Below are 24,271 nucleotides of genomic sequence, written 5' to 3'. Positions count from 1 at the left end.
GCCACGTTTCAAGCTTGCAGATCTGCTACTTAAAATACTTTTTTGAAACGCTGTAGTGTGATCACGTAGTACACCATTCATTTAAGAAAAAACAAGTAAATAATGAAATATGGAGATACTGTAAGAGGTTTCTGCCTGACAACGACGACATCCCGCCCTATGCAGAGTGTAGTGTGTCTGTAGCTTACAGTGTGACTGGGCTATCTTCCTTGACCACAGTGATGGAGGAATTGTCAGATAAGACCCAGTAAGCCTGTCCAGCTGCCATCTGAACATGAATGGACGGAGAAAAAAAGAGTAGAAGGCAGCGGGAGAGGGCTGGATGGGATGGATGGAAAGCCATGTGAATGAAGCAGAGATTGGGAAGAGAGAGAATAGAGAGGGAACGAGAGAACCGAAGAGGGATTGGACAAACACGTGCAAAATTGAATCAGGAGAGCAAAATATAAGGATGCTCTTGAGCGCTCATTTTAGTAACTTTGGTTTTTAGCCGAGGCTAAAAACACAGACACACATGGCTCCTCGTTGCAAAACAAACAGTAAGGGCCATTTCATAGTGATCAAAACTGGGAGATATTGGTAAAGACGAGCTACAGAGGAATTGCCTGGAAACTAGACAAATCTACCTCAAGAAAACAAATCCCTCAGGAGATTGGTCTGGCACTATCCAGTTTGATTTAGATTCCGCTCAACCCAAAGTCAGATCAGAGCCCATGCAAAGTGAGACTTTATTTTTTTTTAAGATATTTTCTGTGGCTTTTGCCTTTATTTTTTAATAGAGGGATAGGTATACAGTAGGATGACAGGAAATGGGGAGAGAGATGGGGGGGATGACACACAGTAAAGGCCGTCGGGATCGGGAGTCGAACCTGCGGCACACTGCCAGACTGGATTACCCTCCAAGGTGCCCAGACGCCCGAGCCAAAGTGAGACCTTTTTGCTGTGACATCTCTTTGTAATCGCCCCTTGAGAATAAATCTTCCACACCGAAGTTCCAGAGTCATATCTATGCAGTGATAATAGTCTGGCCATGCCAGGCTAATAGAGAAAGGGGTAGGGAGGGGAATAAAGCGATGGTGAGGGAGAGGATAGAAAGATGAAGGGGAGGCCAGGGGAAATGGGAGGCCAGCGTGGTGCAGTTAAAGACGTACAGAGAGAGAGAGGTTTTAGATTTTTTTATTAAATGATAACACTTTTAAAACATGACAACATGTAACATATATCAGAAAAGCTATATTACGACACATCATTAAAAACCAACTGTTCCTCCACAACAGAACACAGAGCCTCATTAAAGCACCACTGAAAAGTAAAACAAATCAACATAATTCATAAGTGAATAAAAACCACTCTGATTCTGGCCATTGGCAAGAGCTGAAAGCAAGTGCTCATAAACACTGTAAATGGGAAACATTGGTAAAGAAGATAAAGCTACAGGGAAATGTATACATGGGTCATGAAGAAAGAAGATTAATTATAAGATAAATGTATAGGTCATGAAGAAAGAAGATTAAATGTATAGGTCATGAAGAAAGAAGATTAATTGGAAAAAGTGATGAAATAGAGATAGATAGAAAGTTGAAGGGGTGAAAATGAAGAGGGATGGTGGAAGAGAAGTAAAGAACAAATGGAGGGGTCGTTGCGGTGCAGTCAAAGAGGTACAGAGGAAGAGCGGGACCCATGAGGAAGACAGTCTGTCATCACTGTGCCAAAAGAGTCAAGTATAGCATCTTGAGAAATTATGTTATTATTCACCTTTTTCTGAAAGCAGACAACTGTCAATGGGAAACGTTGATAAGGAAGAGCTACAGAGAAAGGGATAGGTGATCGGTAAGAAGATTAATTGGAAATCGTGATGAGGGAGAGGATAGAATGTTGAAGGGGTGAAAATGAAGAGGGATGGAGGAAGAGATGAAGGCACATATGGGGGGTTGTGTTAAAGAGGTACAGAGGCAGCGCGAGAGAGAGAGAGAGACACACACACACACACACACACACACACACACACACACACACACACACACACGGAGGAGGAACAGAATCTCATCCCATCAGTCTTTCATCACTGTGCCAAAATAGTCAAGTGTAGCTTCTCGAGAAATGGTGCTGTTGTTCACCTGTCTTTTTCTGAAAGCAAGCACTCATCTGATCCCCCTCTAGTCTGGGGCAGTGTACACAAATTAAATGTACACAAATTAAATGTAGAAAAAGAAAAGTTTGTTTTTACTTAAGATTTTACATCATAATGATTTTACTTTTGTTGTAGACTAGAGGTACTTTTGATTTATATTGAACTCATTGATGATTTTTTACATTTTTCCTTTAACATTTTTAAGCAGGTGAAAACCGATTAAATAATTGTATTATTTAATCGTATGGTATTTTTATGGCCGATATGGCCTATTCCGATTATGCTACCGATTAATCGTGCATCCCTAGTTTCTACATTAATGTCCAGAACCATTAAATCAGGACCAAAAAAGTATGACATTTCTGAAAATGAAATGCGTTTCTCATATTGGTGCTAGCTACAGTTAGTGTGTAGAGAAGGTGAGTGCTTGGCATGACCATCTTAGCAGCTAAAGCTGGGTGAAAGCTGAAAGTGAATTTCCACGTCTCCCCTCCGCCCCTACTTTCTCTTTGCCTGAGACCCTTTCAGGAACACCTCACTAAATTGTTGGCATTGAGCCTCAGTTTGAGAAAGAGTGGTCTGGTCTCGGGAGGAGAGCAATGCAAAAAAGCTTAATCCGTTGGACTTGGAATTATTTGGTATGGTAGTGTTAGCCATGCATATTACACTGAGGGATGTGGGACACAGGCATAAAGATAAAGGAAATAGAAGGACAAGCATTCAATAGCAGAAATTGTTTTTTGTCTCACTTCAGTCTGAAGTTTCCACAGTTGTTTATTTGCTGAGTGAAATTAATGATCCCTGGGCTCTTGTAGCCTGTCCAAAAAAACAAACAAGCAATTGTCTAATTCCCACAATGAAACAGGTGCACAGTGAGAAAATAAGCCTTGTTTTCTTCATTCAGACAAACGGCTTTGGTCTCTCAAAAACAGAAGCAGTGAGAATGAATACCTAATGAATGATAATCTAATGAACAAAAAACAAATATGATTCTCTGAACAAAAAAAGTTTTTGATTACTGTTAATTGACATTTAGAAAAATGTTTGTAGTATGAATTTGAATTGGAGTCCAACAGAGATGTTGACTTCAGCTGCTCAGTTTTTAGTGATATAACAAGAATAGTTGGAACTGAGCAAGCAACTTTCTATTGTAGATCAGCTAATTTCGCTACTGACAAAATGACAACTTTGGATCATTTTCATGCCTAAAATTGGGATGCCCGGTTGAAAGAGGTTAATGGCCCTTGTGTCTCCCCCAGAGACACCTGAACGTGGCTTAGACACTCAGGTTGTTAAGGGGACCTGTGACCTTTCAGTTACGAGAAAGCTACTCTTAATTGTCACACCAGCTCACCCCCAAGACATTCTGTATAGTGTATATTGTGAAGGCTCTCAGTCCAGTGAGTTATGAATGGACATTTTTATCCATGGACACACAGGGGAAAAATAAAACATTTACAGCTCTTATGTCATTTCATAAGCCGGAACACTTTCAAACAGGACTGACATTCTCCAAACCCTCATGGCCTCATTTCTGGGACGTGCCCACACAGTTTTTCTCACTGCAATGCGTGGCCCTCGGGTGGTTCTTTGTTAAAAAAAGAAGAAGATGGGATTAAAAAGAAACTGATGGAGTCACGGTGGTGAGACCTTTTCTCTTTCCTGGTCGCCTGAAGGAACCAAATGACAGCGTAATTGTCTTTGAGCGCCGCATTTCAAAGTATCAGTGTCGTTGTGATAAACGTGCTGTAGCCATGTGATCCCTTGTGTTCTTATATCCTTTTGCACTCACACACACACACACTATTATACCTAATTTACATTTACCACTGTACGATGGTGTCCCGCACACGTCACGATGCAGAATGTTGTGTTCTCGGTATAGTATATAGTATAGTGTACTTAGACCTAGGGCTGGGTGCAATACCACCATACCGCTGTTGTGTAAGCAGTGTTGGAAAAACTATTACTACTTTTAAAAAAAGGTAATATTATTACTTTACATATTACTCCCTGCCAAAAGTAACGAAATACTTACTTACTTTACTACTACTTACTTTACTTTATTTTTTTTCTCGCCACCATAGTAATTGCATCTTTTGTCCCCAAAAGTCTCACACTACCCAGTGTGTTCAGGACGGTTTAAGGCCCACCCTTCCGCATCCGATAATTCATACGTACGGACAAGTGCACATCGTTTTTTAAATCCGCTCTATAGACCAGATCAGCAGCCTGCAAAGCCATTCAATCCCAAGCCAGTCTACACTTAATTAACAAAACACTACCACGGCTTGTGGAAATAGTAACAAGTTACTTTTGGAAAATTGTAATTAGTTATATTACTAGTTTCTGGAAAAAAGGTATATTACTTTCAGTAAAAACAACAAAAAATGTCTGTGTTGTAACCTGTCATTTTTTTCTACTTTCTAATTCTTTGTTTGGCCCAAAACATTGTGTTTATTGTCATGATTTGTCACGACAAGAGTTTGTAAACGTATTTAAATAAATACTTTCTGAAAAGGAAAATTAACAGGGATTTATTTTCCGGGTCTCTCGAGGGGGGCGGGACTACGACGCTCTATTGGCTGTCGGACTATTGGCTGTCGGACTATTGGTTGTCGGACTATTGTTGTCGGACTATTGTTGTCGGACTATTGGCTGTCAGACTATTGGCTGTCAGACTATTGGTTGTCAGACTATTGGTTGTGGGACTATTGGCTGTCAGACGATTCGTTGTCGGACTATTGGCTGTCGGACTATTGCTTGTATTGGCTGTGGGACTGTTGGTTGTCTGACTGTTGGTTGTCGGATTACTGGAATAGTGGGACTGTTGGTTGTCTGACAATTTATTGACTGTCGAACTATTGGCTGGTGGACTATAACCTATCGGACTATTGGCTGTCGAACATAGAGTTTTGCTTAAACGTTATCCAAAAGTAACTGAAAGTAACCCATTACTTTTTAAATTGTGGTACTCAGATTACATTACTGACTACAATTTCTAGCAAGTGACTTGTAACCGTAGGGGATTACTTTTTAAAAGTAACCTTCCCAACCCGCATTGCAAAGGCAGATGAAGGCTGGCTGCGCAAGGATAGAAACAGCTATACGTTTTGCTTAGCCTAAGTTTAGGTTGTGACGTGTTAGACCAGGCTAACTGAGAAGAGACTTTGGTCCATTATATCTCGCTCTCCCTCCAGTTCTGTCTCTCCATCTGTCTCTTGCTTTCTCTCTCTCTGCTCTCACTGCCAGTCTCTCAGCTCATTCTGTGCCCCCTTCTCTTTGTGTTTGATTTCCGTTCAGCTCTATCTATCGATGTCTCAAAATCTTCCTTTCACTACGTGTCTGCGTCTATCTCTCTCTCTCCCTCTCCCCTCTCTCTCAGCCTGTTCGCTTGAGTCCCAACGGCCCCTCCAGCGTTGGTCTTCCATCACACGCTATAAAAATGTCCTGATGGCCTATTCAATTGATTTTAAGGCCAAAGTGTGAAGAATTGTCACATCCGGCAAGGTTCAGGTGCAGGTCAGCCTGTCTCAGTTCACAGTTTAGACTCCGGATGGCCCTCACAACGAAAAGTAGATTTGATCTTGAGTGAGCATATGTAGACAGAAGGTCAGAGGCCACCCTGCTGATTGTGTTTAATTACTCCCTGTGGTATAAACCATTGTTTTATCCACACAGACCACGGCTTAAGAATGTGGTGTCCTAAATTGCTTTCTTGGGCTTAACCTCGATTTTTATGCATACTTAATTTCAGATACGACTAAGGATAGCAACCATTTTTATTGCTGATGTAGGCTCAAAATAATCATTTGCACTTCCTTCCCAACACTTTTTAAACTAACTTTGCTATCGATTTGGGTGCAGGTGCCATTTATCACCTTGAGTGCCACTTGGTGTACAAAAGATGAGAAGCCACGTGATAGTATGACATGCGTCCGGTTTGTCGCCATCTTGAATGCTAATGACAAAATGTTAGCGAGCTATGGCGACGTCCATAATTATAATTACAGCATAATTATTTTTAATACTGTACATACTGTACAGAAACCCAAAAGGGGTTCTTGTCCAGAAGGGTTAAAACACCAAAAGGGTCCATGCTGTCCAGAATGGGTTAAATAGATGATAAATATAATAATAGATACATAATAGTAAACACAACAGGTCTGTAAGCCTTTGGGCAACTGAATTTCCCCCACGGGAAAAATAAAGGTATCTATCTATCTAAAATCTTTCTAAAATGAATTGCTTTGTTACACAGAGTTGTTGCTCCTGTCTTTTCTTTATATGGAATGAAGCCCCAACATGTGAAAGCTGATGTGCTTTTATTGTGAAGGGAAAAGTTTCTGAACATCTCAGCCTGCATATTTCCACAGCTGATCTACAAGCTGATCTACAAGCTCACAACGTGTGGTGGACCCGAATCGTTGTGAACTTGTAAATCTGCTATTTTCAGACGAAGAATAAACCAGGTTTCACGTGGGAGATGTATTTTGTTGGCCAAGTCGATCATGTATGTAGCCTGCACACAGCACTACTCGACGCAAAATTACAAGCTATTGGAAGCTATTTTTTGGTGGCACTCAATTTGATTTGGTTGAATCAAACAACAACAAGTTTACCGTGTTTTGGGTCGGGGACAAGGGACAGTCCCCCATATGTTCTGTGTCTGCTGTCTCCGTGGATTCAGTGACAGCATCATCATCCCATTTGTGAAATGCGTGCTGAGTGCGCGCTCCAGGGAAACTTAGATTAAGTGCACAGCTGATTGTTGCTGAAACTCTAAATCTGCCTCATCTGCTGGGCACTCTAGCTCCTTTATTCTGAATATTCCTGGGAAAAAAAGTGTTAAATTATGTCCCATCCACCTTTGGCCAGTCATGTTGATTGCTTGCTGTTTCTGTCCCTCTGACCAGGTGGACAGGAAACTGAAGTTCAGGTGTCAAGGACAGAGCATAAGCTGGTCATAGAGGACTTTGACCCTTCAAAAGAATACGACTTTAAGATCACTGCTGTCAACGGAGTGCTGGAGAGCAAACCTCTTCAGGGCAAACTTGAGGGTAAGACTATATTCACTCCACATGATGAATCCAGTCCATTTTTTTTATTGGTTTTGTTTTTTAATGTTTTCCCCTCCCACGTGGGGTCCTTGTTCATGTCAACATATACATTTGTAATACATAGATATAGACAGCCTATGGTTTCTACGTTGCTATAAGAACATGTCTTGTATAGCAAAAGGAATAGTTACATTTTAATCTGTGTCTTAGCAATTATACATTCAGCATTCAGTTACCATATGCTGTCAGGCAGCATGGCAAGAAGAATACAGTCAGCTGTAACCAGCATCTGATTGAGTATTCATGTGTGATTGTTAATGGAGCTGCCATCTGGTATGTTTGCTCATGGCACATGGCTATGGATAGTGATTATGGATAGTGATTATTCTCTCTTCTCTTCTCTTCTCTTCTCTTCTCTTCTCTTCTCTTCTCTTCTCTTCTCTTCTCTTCTCTTCTCTTCTCTTCTCTTCAAGATATTATACTAACTTTGAACTCTCATTGTGTTTCCAGCCCAACGCTCAGGTGAAGAGACTGTTCAGCCCCAGAGACGGGAAGACAGCCGTGTCACAGAGGAGAACAATGAGATCGTAGAAGGTAAGCTTATAGACACCAGGAGCCCCACATCAGAGCAAACCCAGAGGATAAAGGGAGCTATCGACTCAGCAGAGAGAGACAGTTGCAACCATCTGCTCGTCTGTATCATCTGGGTGTCTGGAAGACCTACAGTATTGCTTTTTTTAAACAAGTTGCTATTCTTTAAAAGGAGAGTTCTTTGAAATCATGACATCTCAGACAGGTAAGCCCCCCCCCCCCACTCTCCCCTTTGGTACAAACTTAAAGGAGAAGTTGTCATAACACAAGATGTGTCACACCAGCTATTAACAAGATTTTTACAAACTGGAGAGAGCAGCACAGCCAACCTTTCTGCTCACAACCGAGACTTTTCCAATACCTTTTTCTCCAACAGAACTCAAAGCTGTGCCTTTATCTTATGCTTATTGTAAGCTTGCATTTTAACAAGCGAATACAAGATTGTGGAAACGGCTAAACAGATGAGTGGAAGATGAGGATGTCTGCAGCAAAAGCTTCTATTCATGGCCGACCTGAATTAATGGGTCTGTGATTGAAAACATCACCCCTTTGATGTTTTGTTCAGAAAATCGGAATGAAATGTTCTTCCACTCAAGACGTTGATCATTGTCACATCAGTGCTGTTCAGAAAATGCAGCGAAAGAAAATAACAAAACACATGAGAAAGGAAATGAATTCTCACACCACCACAGTAAACAAGCGGCCCACTGGCATCGTTACATGATAATAACATTCACCTCCTGTGGCACATTATTTGCCAATGCGAAGATAAACAACCAATCACCTTGTAATGACAGCGATGTCTGCAAAATAAAAGGTAAGCCTGATTTGCTAACCCTCTTTTTCTTTTATTCCCAAGCTGAGGATATCATGCAGTGTTTATCTTGCTGTTTTGTTGGCAAAAATGTGTTACGCTGTGTCCTTCCCCTGTGTTCAAATAAATGACTCTTTTGTTTATGTGACGGATTCTGTGTTTAGTGACTTTTGAAGCCATGGAATGGTGTTAATGACGGTGTAGAAGTGACTTCTGGCATTGATGGTCGTTACAGACGACCTCATGGTGACACTAGGGTTAGCCACTGTCTTCACCCGAAATGATAGACTCCGTTTCTAGCAACCTTGTGATGGGATGCACAGGATAGCCTGCCAATCAAACTTGCTTTGCTTTGGTGACATCTGTGGAGGGACATAACTCAGTGCCCACAGACACGCATGAGCACAGGAAACATCTCTACAATTGCATTGCCAAGCGTGCAATGGCTGCCCATGCAGTTTGGCCAGTTAAATTCCCTTGGTATTTGTTGGAAGCGGGAGAGTTGTGTGAGAAAGAGTTTGTATCAGTTGGAAGGCTGGGAGAAAACAGAGTAGCGGTGCAGACATATTGTGATTTAATGCTTAGACCAGGGGTCTTCAATGTTTTTCAGGCAAAGGACCCCTTAGCTGAGAGAGATAAAGCAGGGACCACCACCAGTCCCCCACAAATTGTATACAATCGTGTAACCTTTTCATAGATTCCATAGATAGCTTCATTGACTATCATCACTGTCATAATTCTTTTGACATATAACTTGTATTTGGTTGGTCTACCCCTTTTTCCTTCTCCACCAAAACTCTTGCCGAGACTAGCCGATCTTCAAGCTCACAATGCCTTGCAGAGGCACTGTTGTACATTCTTCTACTTATTTCTCACCTATTCATTGATACTGACGATCATTTAACCACTTAAATCCTACGTATATACTTCGGTGCCTGGCACAGAAACACAGGCACAGATGGTGCTAACAGATGGTGTTAACCTTACATGCACCGGTAGAGCATTCCATAATCTGGGTGCCCGGACGGCAAAGGCCTGATCACCTCTGGTGACTAGGTTCGTCCTAGGGACCTTAAGTAGGGCCTCATCCCATGATCTAAGGATGCATTCAGATTTAGGTGGGGACAGCATTTCGAGGATGAAGGTAGGAGCCAGCCCATTTAGGGCTTTATATGTAAAGAGTAACATTTTGCATCTGGCGCATCTGGCGCTCACAGTGCAGAGTCGCAAGTACAGGTGTAATATGGTCTCGTTTCTTGGTGTTGGTACACCGCTATATAAACACTACAGTAAGTAATACTGTAAAGGTGCTTGGCACTCACAACATTTGCACTCGAGTGGAGCTTGGTGAGTGTTGCAGATTCCTCCGTGCTGATGAGTCAATCAGGGTTTCTGGGAGAGACACCCTTGACTTGACATTTAGCGACGAGGGTCCTTCTCAGCCAACTATGCTCGCCCACACAGCCCTCAGAGTAGAGTTAAAGCAGTGGGGCCGATAAGAGAGCAGTGGGAGTCCACCCTGGGCGCTCTCCAAAGGATCGATTCCAGAACGTCAGCCTGATTATAGCTGTGGTCGAGCCACAAGGCCAACATCTGACTCATTACTGCGCATTGGCTGCTTGAAGTATTGCCAGTGCCAGATTTTCTCTCTCTCTCGCACTCTGTCTGTCTCTCACTCTCTCTCTCTCTAGCTCTTTTGCTTATTCTGTAATTTTCCTTACCAACTTTAGCTTGTTGTTAGTTTCTCTCTCTTGTCTTTCTGCTGTTCTGTGTTTTTCTGCCTTTCCCTTTCTCTCTGTCTGTATCTGACTATCTGTGTTAGCTTGTTTCACTCTCTCACTCTAATTTGTATAGTAGGTCTGTCTATGTCTGGCATTCCTCAGTCTCCCACATTCACCATACCGTAAGTCTGTCTCACTGCGACATTGGAGGTAGCAGGCCCATTGGTGGCAGTCTTGTGGAGTGAACTCTGGGACCAAGATAATAACCGTTAGTGGTGTTTGTCAGCCTCCTGCAGTGTGCGGCGTGGCTGATCCCAGATCTGCTGCCCCTGGAAGGGAAAGAAAACCACCATTTGTACCCAGGTGTCAGACATTGCTAAAAGTTGTGAGAGAGGGAAGGGAAGGCACAGAAAGAGGGTGAGACAGAGAAGGGGGAGGAGGGAGTGAAAGAGCGAGGGGAAGTAGCAAATGAGGAAAGGAGTACGGGTGCAGCAGTTAGTCAAACCATTAGATTTAATAGATTACCAGTAAGACGCCTGAGGGTGAGAAGCGACCTCGCCATCCGACGGGCGCGGCTGCACTAATAACTTTGGGTCAGGCCCGTCTAAAGTTTGAATGGACAGGTGGGCCTGTTGAGAACTCTAGTTTTCGCTGGCTGCCGGGCGCGGCTTCACTAATAGCTTTGGGGCAGGCCTCAGTTTGAAATTTTAATGGACAGGTATAAGTCAAAAGGGAGACATCAAAGAGGAAGGATGGATTGGGAAGGATCAACATATGGAATGTCAGAACAAGCTCTGAAATATATCCATATATGGAGATCTAAGGATTTGAGGTTTGAGGTCAGATGTATAGTTGCTGGCCAATAGTGATGAGTGATTACATCAGGGATCTCCATATATGGGCTTAACTGCGACAGCAGATCCCATCAGGGTCTCCACATTAGAGTGATGAACAGAAAGAGGGAGGGGACTTTCACTACCTCTTAAACATATATGCTTTCAAATAGATTTTCTTGAATTTCTTCGATTTTTCTTTGAACACTTTAAAGATGTCAAGAAAATGTTGAGAGACCCACTGGGTTAGAGTGATGGAGAGATGGATGACCATAGCAGAGGGAATTAGGGAGAGGAGAGGAGAAGGGCCAGCCAAATGTATTCATGAATCATTTGTAACCAAACAGAGTTATCACAAAGTGCTCTGCAGAGGACCAAGGACATAAATAAAGATAAAACAAGTAATAAAGACGTGAAAGAACAAGGACATCATCCATTTTTAAGAGCTAGTGCGCGTGTGTGTGTGTGTGTGTGTGTGTGTGTGTGTGTGTGTGACTGCGCAGGTCAGTACATGTGTGTGAATAATACAGGAGAATCCTGCATGCACAGTAAAAACTTTGACCTTTTCCCCATGCACGAAATCTCTTTTTCCTAACATGGCTGATCTACAAGCTCACATTGCAAACACGACGCGCTGCAAGCTTGTAGATCTGCTTTTTTCGCAGAACCTTCGCCTATTTATGACATGCACAGAAGCCGGAATAGGGACGCTAGGGTTGTTCATAATTAATTTAACTCTTGAAGGTGTTCAAATAGAGCCAAATCATCACTGATGTTTCTGTATGCAATCATAGAAAGCACATCATCTCTGTCGGGTGGAAACGTCCAAAACTGTTACTTGTCAGGATTCAAATTACAATGATCTACAAGCTCAAAGTGGTTCACTTTACACCGCGTTTCCAGCTTACATTTTTGTGACGCTGTAGTATGATCAAGAAGGTAGGGCATTTATTTGCAGGATGGAGATAGGAGGTTTCTGCCCGACAACAACGATAAGTGTGGACGTGTGTGTGTGTGTGTGTGTGTGGGTGTGTAAATGCGAGCGGCGAGCGCGCGTGTGTACAGGAGAAGCCTGTGGTGCACAGAGAGTCATGAATCACCTGCCTCCACCTGTCCTCGTTGGCCCCGGGCAAAAAGGGACAGATGGGAGGAAGGAGTGCCGGCCAGTGATACAATAATACACTTTCACACCCACACCTCTCCTTTTTTTATTCTCTTCTTATTGAGCATGCCCTCCGCCCCACCCCGCCAATCCACTTTGGTCACCTGCGGGTCTCTTGTGTTTCTTTCATTAGCTCTTCCTCTCTCTCCGTTTTTAGCCTCGTATTTGTGACTTCCCTTTTCTCCATCTTTCCTTGCTCTGCTCATTATGGCCCTTCACCTCTCGGTTAATTGTTACTGTATTTGGCATTCACTCCCTGTCTACCTTTTTACACGTTTGTTGTCACTTTTTTTCCTCGCCTCTGTGGGCCGTTTTCATCCGGTTCGGTTATTTCTTCCCGCCTAATTTGAAGGTTGTTTTTCGAATGAAAAAGTGTTTGTTCCGTTTGTTGGCTTCCTGTTTACACAGTAAACTGTCACATTCACGCAAGAAAATACGCAAATACCGTACATCTGTTTGTTTTGTGCAACACCTTCAGTGTATGACACATCCTTCTTCTTATATTTGGTGTCTAGGTACATTAGTGCCACCAACTGAACCGGTGTACAATAGCTGCGGTTAAATCTGGTGGAAACGCGAGCCGGCACTGGTTCTAGAACCAAAGTTTTGGTGGAAAAGGCGCCTCTGTGTTACCCCAAGTTTACCCCAAGCTATTATCACCCCCCTTTGACGCCTTTTTCCCCCTGCAAAGAAACACCTCTATTTTGCGGAGTTTTTGTCGGACTGTGGTTACTTACCAAAATCAGACATGGGGTCTACCAATTTGTTTTGAAGAAAGACACCAAAAATCGGTGACACCAATAATTAACTTCTCACTCTGTTTATCTGTCTCTCGGTCTCTCTCTCTGCGTCGCTTTCTCTCTGTCTCTCTCTGTCTCTCTCTCTCTCTCTCTCTCTCTCTCTCTCACACTCACTCACTCACTCACTCACTCACTCACTCACTCACTCACTCACTCACTCACTCACTCACTCACTCACACACACACACACACACACACACACACACACACACACACACACACACACACACACACACACACACACACACACACACTGTCACACTTTCTCTCTCTACTACTCTCTCCTTCCCTCTGGTTTTGCATGCTCCTTGCCCACACTTGCAGAATACCACAGCTCTCCTCTCACAGGCCTGGTCTTGGGCTGCAGCCCTGCCTTCGTGCTTCCAGCTGCCGGCCTGCATTCACGTCACTCTAAACGTCTCCCTGTTTGTTTGTCTTTTTGCCCTGTTTCACATCTATCTGTCTGCACTGTCATATGTACAGTATTTCACATTATTACATTTAGGTACTTGCCGGGTCAAGAGAGTGATGATGTAAATGTGTTTGGACCCTTCACCATTTCAGTCCATTAGCAGGTCCATTTGTATACTCTTACGAGTTAACCACTTCATCCCCTGCATCCATATAGAATAGAAATAGAAATATAAAAAATAGAAAAATTGCAGATTTTCAAAAAGGCTATTTTCAGAGATTTGGTATAGAGGAGAGAAGAGCTAAAGAACAACTGTGTACTCTTTTCCCCACCTGTCCCCAGCTAATGATCGGAAATTAATGTTATTAATTTATATATATTTTTGTAATACATTGTAAGATAAAGGATGAGGTTTGACATAAGGTCTCGAGTGAAGTTAACATTGACCTTTTTAGATGCATAAAGCATAACGTCAATGTCGGGTGAAAAAGTGAAAAGTAGCAGGTCGACAAGTTCAAAACACGTCGCTTCGCGTATATCTGGTGCTTGGTGCTTTTGTTTGACACTGTAGTAATGATCTAGTAGGTCGTTCATTTATAAAAAATAAACATTCAAAGTTACAATTTGAGGTTTCTGCCCGTTGACGAGATTCACTGTGAAATATAGATTTTTAGGGCAAGGGGAGGGTCATTTTATAGTAACATGCATGCAGCTCAGCAAGTTAGGATGAGCCCTGCCGTTTGTGTGTGTGTGTGTGTGTGTGTGTGTGTGTGTGTGTGTGTGTGTGTGTCTGCCTGCCTGCCTGCCTGCGTGCGTGTGTGTGTGCGCGCGCGCCTCCTTCCTTAACCTGTCTGCCTTTCTTGTCCGTGCCTCTTTACATTTTCTACCAAACTACAGTATTTGTCTCTAATTGGCTCACTTCTCTGTCCCCGATCGATTGATGGATGTGAAGAGCGGTGGCTTGGGATGCATGTCAAATGTCTGATTGATCTGACACAGTGAGGACCGTAACTCATTTTAACTTAATCTGACATGGTGAGGACCATAACTAATGTCTGATTAATCTGACACGGTGAGGACCATAACTCATGGGCTGCTCTCAGGCTCTGCTCTCTGAACGCCCAGGTGGCACACACCGGCGCAGGTGTGCCCACAGGCCAAGAAAGACGCCATCATAGACCTGTCTTGCCCGCCTGTCTATATCAGCATACTAAATCTGTCCTACCTGACTCCCAGTTTGTCATCGTATCTGTCTACCTGTCTTATCAGTGTATCACTAATATCATATTAGTGATATAAAGATGGACAGATAGACATATTAGTAATACAGTATGTCTATCTGTCCAGCTTTATATCACTGTCTCTGTCTGAGAAAGCTGGGAATATTTTCATGCAGGAACTTTCGCAACAGAGTAGAGAAAAGTGTTGATGAGTGAATAAGGTTGAATGAGGTTCATTGTTTCCTCAGTGCCACTTCCTTAGCCATGTTCCTGTCTGCTTGTTCCCAAAACACCCACAGGGCATACCTGTGCAGGTGTGCCAAAGGGCTAGGAAAGACGCCAAGGGAGCCTCACACACGCACCTACCATTTTAGATGAACGTCGGTTATTAACTTATTAACCACCACCTCTGACAAGCAGAACGAACAAGGAGGGCACAAATACTTCACACACGTAATGCATAAAAGCACGCAACAAGAGATGCACAACAATATGCCGTAACAGTGTCCAAATAACTCTCAATTGAGTCTAACACAGAATAATGATTGTTGAGTGTTGGGCATAGGAGGTGCTCCCGTTAGGGGCTCCTCAATGGCGAGTGAGCCAGTAGGGTACATTAGTGACAACACAAGATGTGTCTCAATTTAGAGGATTATCACTTCAAAGTTCACAGCCTAGGTAGACTAGGGTACTTGTCCTTGTCCTACTGCCTCGGCAGGAACAGAACCTGTGAAATGGGAGAGGTCACGTGATTGCGCTGATTCGCACATATCATTTCTGAGCTTATAAACCGCAAATAAACAATTATTTAGACTTGCATACAATACAAATTAAATATATATAAAAATGTAAATTGACGTGGTCATATTTATGATACATGTGAACAGTGTGAATGAAAGGATTAGTTTTTGAATTACGTTAAAAAAGCAAGGAAGGCAAAGAAAACCTGGTCCTCTCTTAAAAGCATCAACAGACCACAGCAGAGGGGCTCGGCCGCCCGTATTCTTACATAAGCTCAGTGACATTATATTGAGTGTCCTGAGACTCGGAGGTCTGAGTCAAAACAAAGACTATAAAAATGGGACCCAATGCCTCCCTGCTTGGCACTCAGCCTTAAGGGTTTTGGATTGGGGGTAAGTCTATGCCACATGTCCACCAAGCTGCCTTATGAGTCATACTACAGGAACAGGAGAAAGGTTCCAATGCTACTTACTTAATTTCCATAACCATAGACATATTTAATGTTATTAAGGAGAATAATTACTTCTTGTGGTGCTACAGTACCACCTTATAAGGTCCATACTGAGCAAATTCGACAGTAATAAGAGTGTGAATCATGTGCAACTTCTTTTCTATAAATAATCGACAATTACGAGTTATAGTTAGTGGACAAGCAGTTGTTGTTGTATTTGGTCATGCAGAAAAGAGCTGCACGCACGCACGCACACACACACACACACACACACACACACACACACACACACACACACACACACACACACACACACACACACACACACACACACACACACACACAAGCACACACACACACACACACACACACACACACACACACACACACACAAACACACACACACACACACACACACACACACACACACACAGGTATTGAATAACGTCATGATAAATAGTAGATATTTGTACATCTTTGGAGTTTTTGTTCTCTGCAGTCTGTGAATGTGATCCTCTGAACTCTGCCTCCCTCTCTGATCTGGTGCGAGTGCCAAAGGAGGAGGCCTTTTTACTGTGCTCTTTACCTCCTTAGTCAAAATGCCACAACCCCTGACTCATAAAGACAGCCGACAGACACCACCTGAAACGGCAGGGACACACACACGCACACAGACAGACATAGACTTAGGGATTTACAGGAGGGGATAACTGTTGAGAGACTGCACTTGCATTCATGCATAGTTGACAGATTTGTGCGTGGCACTGTATGTATTCAATGGGTTCCTTCAGGAAAAGAAACATGGTCTGGGTGGGTGGTATGACCTGGGGGATGCATGCACGTGTCACCGTGCTACACTCTGGAGCTGCACGATATGAATAGAATGTCACATCCCAATATCTCGACAGCGATGCTTTGTCTGTGGGTTCACGCATGTTATTTGATATTGTAGCGACAGTAACAGTAAGCATTCTTCAGAAAGATCTGGGTACTCACTGTGGAAAGTCTGCTGACACACCGTACTATATTTATTCTCATATTCACTGTCAATATAATGTACACATGTGCAATTCATTGCCAATGGACCACCATTTATTGTTTGACATAATTAATTCATATTCTCAGTGTTGATGGACTGTTAACCCATTTTGACCTGAGGCCGATTCTAAAAACGCCTTCTAAATCCTGACCCAGGTTTTCTGAAAAACAACAACCCAAAAATGGAGAACCTCGAGAATGGATGGAATATATATTTATTGAATATAAGATGAGCAATATATTTATTATGGTTTGGCGATGTATTGGATCTGCTTTGTAGATACTCAGATCAAGCGCATTAGTCCCGGCCATAGGGACTCTGAATCCCCCGTACCTAAACAGTAGATCCAAAACGACAGGTGGTAGCTGGGGTGGAGGTGGGTGAGCAGCAGGTTGGTATACAGCAGCGCGCAGATACATCAGCAGCAAGCAAGGAAGCAGGAGGAGGAATGCAAACCTCCGATTAAAGTAGCCGGTATGAAGATGGAGTGAGTGTGTGATTGGCTGAGTGATTAGTGAATCATGTGGATGAGAGCGTGATGCTGAGGCGGCCCAATTAACGGCCGGCAGCAACTGCACTGAGGTTCCCTGACTGAACTTGCTCTACGCATGTCTACGACAGGCACAAATGCTCATGTAACCGTCTTGAAAGGTAAAACCCAATAAGGGGTTCCTGTCCTGTGTAGAGCATGCATTTATCCACCTGTAAGCTCATTGTTGATTGACTGTAGCTACATCATTCTGTGGTGATAGGTAGTATAGCAATAGATACAGTATCCATTTAGATATTCACTGTATATTTATATCCTTCACTCATTCAGAGATCCAGTGCAGATATCTTATCGCCAACAGCTCAGCATTTTATTATATCACCGTGCTTATATTAGTTTATTTATTTATCTTTGTTTGGTTCTTGACTGTTACCTGTAGGCTACCTCTCCTGACTGCGTTTAATTTCCACTGCTGCTGTTGCTATGCCACTGGATTTCCCTCTGGGGATCCTAACCACCTTCAACCTGGCATTCCTATTTTGGGCAGGGACCAAATGGCCTACCATTATAGGCTGACATTTTCAAACAATCTTCCAAAATGCTCATTACAACTCTGTGACATGACAAAGTACTGTATAATTGAGGCGAGTATAAAAAGTGGGGAATGAATGCATGCAGTGCGTGCATGTGCATACATTATCCACACCCTATACGCATGTCTGCCATGCACGCACACACACACACACACGCAACCACACCCCTATATTACCTTTATTAAAGGGTGGATTAGGAGCGTATGACTCATGTATACAGGTTGCCATGGCGGGGCTTATGTTATGAAGGGTCTCTGGAGCGCGCGTCTGACACACTGTCTTGGAATTGTTGTGGAATAACAAGGATGAGGCGAAGGGAAACGGAACCAGGTGTCTTACTGTACACTCTCATGAGGGCTGTATTTTGCGGGTCTTAAGTACCAGGTCTTATTACCTAACTTGAGTAAACTAAAGACCTGGAGGCGTGATCAATGCCATTTGGCTATTCTGAGTGGCCAAAGAGCATTGATCACGCCTCCAGGTCTTTAGTTTACTCAAGTTAGGTAATAAGACCTACTTAAGACACGCAAAATACAGCCCTCTGAGTTACAGACCCATAAGTACATTTGGACCCCTCGTGGAACCTGGATCCGAGTCCGACATTGAAAACCAGTGTAATAAGACGTTGGAGGAAGTTCTAACATGCTTACACCATGGTTTCCCCTGTGACTGTGTATACGCATGAATGAAATGTGAGTGCACATCCTTCCCATAACAACAAATACATACTGTAAATAAATACTTTAAATTGGCCTATCGCATTAGCACTCAAGGACCACCATCGTTTTTTTGTGACAGATAATCAGACAAATTTGCGTTTTGTCAATCAATCAATCAATCAATCAATCAACCACATGTAACAAAACTAAGACGACTAGGACTTTTTCAACCAAGATTCATGTTTTTATGTTGTTATTAAGTAAAAGATGACTGTTAATTGTTTTTTATTTGCTGCTTTCTTTCCCCCTAGTACCTCTACCTTCACATTCAGTAGATCCTGTGATATTTTGTGGCCAGATTTTCTTTCCTGGGGTCTAGTAGGACTATAGTAAATATTAATAAAGAAATCGCCATAAAAGTTTGTTAAAAATGATGTATTTAGCCCCATGTTCGAATGCCCCTGTCAAAAATAGTTAAAATCGCTAAAATGAAATTAAATAATGAAATTAATAATGTCTAATAACAACCTAAAACCTGAACCTTGGTTGAGAAAGAGAAAAACTAAAGTTGTCCTAGACTCCCTTGACCGTCAATGACACAGTCACACACACAAACCATGCCTTGTCTGGTGCACTTTTTTGTGTAATGAATAATCTTGTAGGCTACTGAAGTTGAACTCTGTCTGTGTCCACTTTCCGTGTCATTTTATCTGATGTGTAAACTCAGTCCCATTAGAAAAGAGCAGTCAATGTTTCCTTCAAATAAATACATGATATTGCCCTTTCATAATTTAAACTGCAGTTTCACGTTGAAACTTTCAACCTCGTTTATTCAGTAATGAGATTCCGGCGATGTTATGACTCTATATAGCACTTAATCACTGTACTGTACAAGTCTTAAAGGGCTTTACATGCCCCCATTTACTTAGCTCCTTGCCTTTTCAAAGGTGCAAGAAATCTACTGCCACTGTTCTCGAATCCTATTCCTGTAGTTAAGTTACAATATTATATCAAATGCCAGTGATGAAAGTATTTAATATCACGGCAGGACAAATCACTATTAGTCAACACATTGTTATTCTACAAAATGTTTCCTCAGCACAATGTTTATTTTTGTGATCTGAGATTGACCTTTATGGCTCCAGTTCTGCAGCTCTTCTATTGTGAAATATCTGAAAATATAATGAAAGCAAAGTTTGGGGTAAAAACATAATGTGAATGTTTAATGCAGCATTATTGCTTTATAGGCTTGTCCATTGTACATGCCCGGATAGACATGCACAGCATATGCCTCACAGCAAGAGGCGTTATTTAACAACCAGTAAGACGCCTGTGGGCGAGAAGCGACCTTGCATCCGCCTGGGTGACAGCAGACTGCTGGGCGAGCTCTGGCGGTTTGGCATGGGTGGTCAGATCAACATATGGAATGAATTCTGTACTGGCCATATATGGAGCGTGTCTTGAGTGTACAGGGTTTGATGAGGTCAGATCAACATATGGAATGTCAGAACAGGTCAGCTCCATATATGGAGATCTAAGGGTGGCAGCGGGGGCAGTGTCTTGAGTGTACAGGGTAGGGCCGGACCTGCAGTAATTACTTTGAGGCAGGCCCGTCTAGAGTTTAAATGGACAGGTATCAGTCAAAAGGGAGACATCGATGACGAAGGATGGATGGGGAAGGATCAACATATGGAATGTCAGAACAGGTCAGCTCCATATATTGAGACCTAAGGGTTTGAGGGGTGAATTGTAGAGTTGCTGGCCAATATTGATATCGATCCATATATGGAGATTATGGACTTAATATTGATGACATCATGTGATGTTACAAGCCATGAACATATATGGGGCTTGACTGACTCTGACTGACTGACTGACGGGAAATGCACGATTTCATAGTAAATGCGACCTGCAGTCACATTCAACAGCCCTTCTTTTCAATGTATGTACTGTAACACATATGACATGTAAAACCTATCTTCATTTCTGTTTAATTCCTTCTGTTTGCCCCTTTCAAGACTTTCTCCTGTTTGACATCGTTGAAAACCAGTAGTGCATAAACTCTTATTCTGTGCTTTACTTTTTATTGTTTACATAGAGAATGAAACAAATTGCTACAGACAGTGTCTGTCTGTGTACTGGACTGTAATCACCATTCTGTAGAAACCTACTGTAGCAAGGCAACTCAATTCACAGTGTTTTGACTATAATTGTATAGCAGAACTTTCTTTTTTGCATTGCTGAAATGTTTTGACCAGTTGTTTTACCACAAGCGGAACATACCATTACCTGTCAACTCTACTGATAACAACCAGCCTGTGAGACTGACTATAGATGGAGCATATAGCCTAGTTAAGAGTATTATGACCACCATAGTCGCTTGCATTAGAATCACAAATCAGTGATCAGACCATCAGGAATTGTCCCAAATGGACCTCCTGTAAGGGTCCAAAGAGACGATAAAGGTCTCCACACACCGGGCACGAATTTGGAATTTTAAGCAGCGTTTCTCCATCGGTTTTCTGAAAAACACGGCCGGTGTGCAACCATCTTAAGTGTGTGATTGTTTGTGTGTGTGTGTGTGTGTGTGTGTGTGTGTGTGTGTGTGTGTGTGTGTGTGTGTGTGTGTGTGTGTGTGTGTGTGTGTGTGTGTGTGTGTGTGTGTGTGTGTGTGTGAGTGAGAGAGTGTGAGAGAGAGAGAGAGAGAGAGAGAGAGAGAGTGCACGTGCATGCGTTGTTTACATTTGTACGATCTCAGAGTTACAACATTATAAATTAACACTGAGGATTTTAATGTGCATGGGCATATAGCCAATTATTATTATTTTATTTTTTACCAGGTGAAAGCAGTGACAGTGACAAACTACTAAAGGGTTTCAGCGGAGTTCACCTTAATGCTCCAGAGACATATTTTGGCACATGGTGAACGGGCAGGCATGGGCATGACTGTGAAATACTTGAGAAACATGACATGTCAGCCAGCGGCCTCATTATATCCCCCTACAATATGTTCTTAATCCATTACGTAACCCAGAGAGGAATCCCAGATATTTAGTTGAGAGTTCAGGGATCCGGGTCAAGTAGCTTGGGAAATGGATTCTACATTTCGGTCATAGAGAGATGGCACAGGCTGTGTCGACTTACTTTTGTCAATAGTGCATCAAGTAAATTAATTTGGGAAGTTGTTTGTGTGTGTGCATGTGTGACAATGGCCTATTTTGGGTGTCAGGTGCCTTAATTGTCTGCCCATTTGTTCAGAGGTGGATAATTAGACCAGATCCATAGAGGGGACAGGGACAACAGTGGATACAAGTGTGTGTGTGTGTGTGTGTGTGTGTGTGTGTGTGTGTGTGTGTGTGTGTGTGTGTGTGTGTGTGTGTGTGTGTGTGTGTGTGTGTGTGTGTGTGTGTGTGTGTGTGTGTGTGTGTGTGTGTGTGTGTGTGTGTGTGTGTGTGTGTGTGTGTGTGTGTGTGTGTGTGTGTGCGTGCGTGCGTGCGTGCGTGCGTGCGTGCGTGCGTGCGTGCGTGCGTGCGTGCGTGCGTGCGTGCGTGCGTGCGTGCGTGCGTGCGTGCGTGCGTGCGTGCGTGCGTGCGTGCGTGCGTGCGTGCGTGCGTGCGTGCGTGCGTGCGTGCGTGCGTGCGTGCGTGCGTGCGTGCGTGCGTGCGTGCGTGCGTGCGTGCGTGCGTGCGTGCGTGCGTGCGTGCCGCGTGCTGTTAGAATGTCTTTCTGTCTGTCAGGGTTTGTGCATCTGTTTTACTAGTCTCCAGTGTCCAGAGATCAATTTGGATGTGTATAATTATCTCCACCAGGCCAAAGGCATGGGGAGAGAGTATGTTTTTCACTCCGTCCGTGTGTGTGTGTGTGTGTGTGTGTGTGTGTGTGTGTGTGTGTGTGTGTGTGTGTGTGTGTGTGTGTGTGTGAGTCCGTCCGTCCGTCTGTTACCAAATCGATGCCAAATTTTGCACACACACTCCCTGGATGCCAACGATGAACCTCTGCCCCACAATTTCCAGAACGGACTGTTATAGCGCCACCAGGAGGCCGACTTTTGAAAAACACATTCCTTTATATTACTCCTCCAGATTCTGTCCAAAAATCCCGCAAATTGTTACACACTATCACTATAGTCATGTGTTCAAGACGGATCTGTTCGATATTTCATATTCCATCCTAATTGGCTAACATTGGCTTTCAAAGTTTGCAGGTTTGGAACTCAAATAATGAACGCAGTGTGACTTTCCTACTAGGCTAAGGAATATATCCCATCCTTTTCACATTGGCCTGTTATAGCACCACCAGGTGGATTTTTGCAAAACCCATTTTTGGAACAAAATGCCTCTCAAATCATCCAATTGCCATCCAAGGCGTAAGAAGAAATGGCACCCTTTTCACATTGGCCTATTATAGCGCCACCAGAAGGCCACCTGCCCTGGTGGAGACCTGTGCCCGAGGGCCACTTTATCTAGTTTGATTTGCTATTCTGCTGCACTGTGTAGAAATGATGTACAACTTATTAACACTGATTGTTAATTAGGTTCAATCTATATATTTTTTCCCCCGTTTGCTTTCCAAACTTTTCACATCTGTCAATGTGAACTGTGTACATACGGTTATTATCACGATAGAAACGATTATCGTCCCATGATGATCCCTATCTGTATGTGTGTACACTGGCCCCTCCCGGAGGCATCTAATGGTGGCAGTGGCTCAGGATGTAGATTGTAGAGCAACTGCTTGGTAATCAAGAGATTTCCTGGTTCAGTCCCTAGGTCGTCCTTGCTCTTGCTGCGGGTCAAAGTGTCCTTGAGCAACCCCCTAACTGCTGCATGGTGTGTGTGTGTGTGTGTGTGACTGTGTGAATGTAATGCACATTGTAAAGCGCTTTTTGATAAACGTTCACTATGAATGCACCATTTTCAATTTATCTAAGGGGAGAGGGTAGGCAGAAAGTGAGAAAATAAATTCAAAGATGAATTAAATAGTCTGATAACTTGGGGCGAACAGAAAGAGGGACTGCACCTTTCAGCGTCGGGACGTGAAATAGACGGGACGAGAGAAGGAAGATAACCAATAACATTGGTGATATATTATATCACTGGGTGCCTTTTCAGTTTTTCGCCTGAGTGAAGATAGAGGTCTGTCTCTGTCTCTTTCCAATTCTTGTCTGATTAGAATAGGAACAAGTTCACGGCATCAGATCATTTTAGGGACAAAAGAACATTTGTCAGAGCTGCTGTCGTCTGGGAAGCATGCCTTTGTCCCTCGCAGCTTAGTTTTTACTATCAGTTGCTTGTAATGCCTAATCTAGGAGTTGAAACACGTTGTAGAGTTGAACACAAAGTGTCTATGCCCCGTAATGCCCAACCTGTGGGCCAGGGCCCACTGGTGGGCCGTGACTGTTTTATGATATTTCATTCATTAAGTTGTGCTAACGTTTATTAACTTTAACATGTAACACACTTATCCAGAGAACTTGTCTGGATCCCATCAAGATCTCAAAAGCCAAGAGGGGTCAAAAACAGTTCAATGTTTGTTGCTAGCGCCCCTCAAAAAT

General features: G+C 43.0%; 1 protein-coding gene across 5 annotated transcripts in view; it reads left to right on the top strand.

The window, feature by feature from the left end:
• The window catches only part of col14a1b (collagen, type XIV, alpha 1b), a 160,524-nt gene that overhangs the window by 17,204 nt on the left and 119,049 nt on the right, over nt 1-24,271 (top strand). For 4 of the 5 annotated variants that reach the window (XM_080788265.1, XM_080788264.1, XM_080788268.1 and 1 more), the window contains exons 4-5: nt 7,048-7,191; nt 7,702-7,785. The exons of the other annotated variant lie outside the window; for it this stretch is intronic. In XM_080788265.1, coding sequence (XP_080644391.1) covers nt 7,048-7,191; nt 7,702-7,785 — 228 coding nt within the window. The remainder of the gene's footprint in view (nt 1-7,047; nt 7,192-7,701; nt 7,786-24,271) is intronic. 5 annotated transcript variants of the gene reach the window in all.

This window comes from Protomyctophum bolini, assembly GCF_963924005.1.
Source record: "Protomyctophum bolini genome assembly, chromosome: 17".
In the NCBI taxonomy this organism is placed as follows: domain Eukaryota; kingdom Metazoa; phylum Chordata; class Actinopteri; order Myctophiformes; family Myctophidae; genus Protomyctophum; species Protomyctophum bolini.
This window is presented reverse-complemented; position numbering and strand designations above follow the sequence as displayed.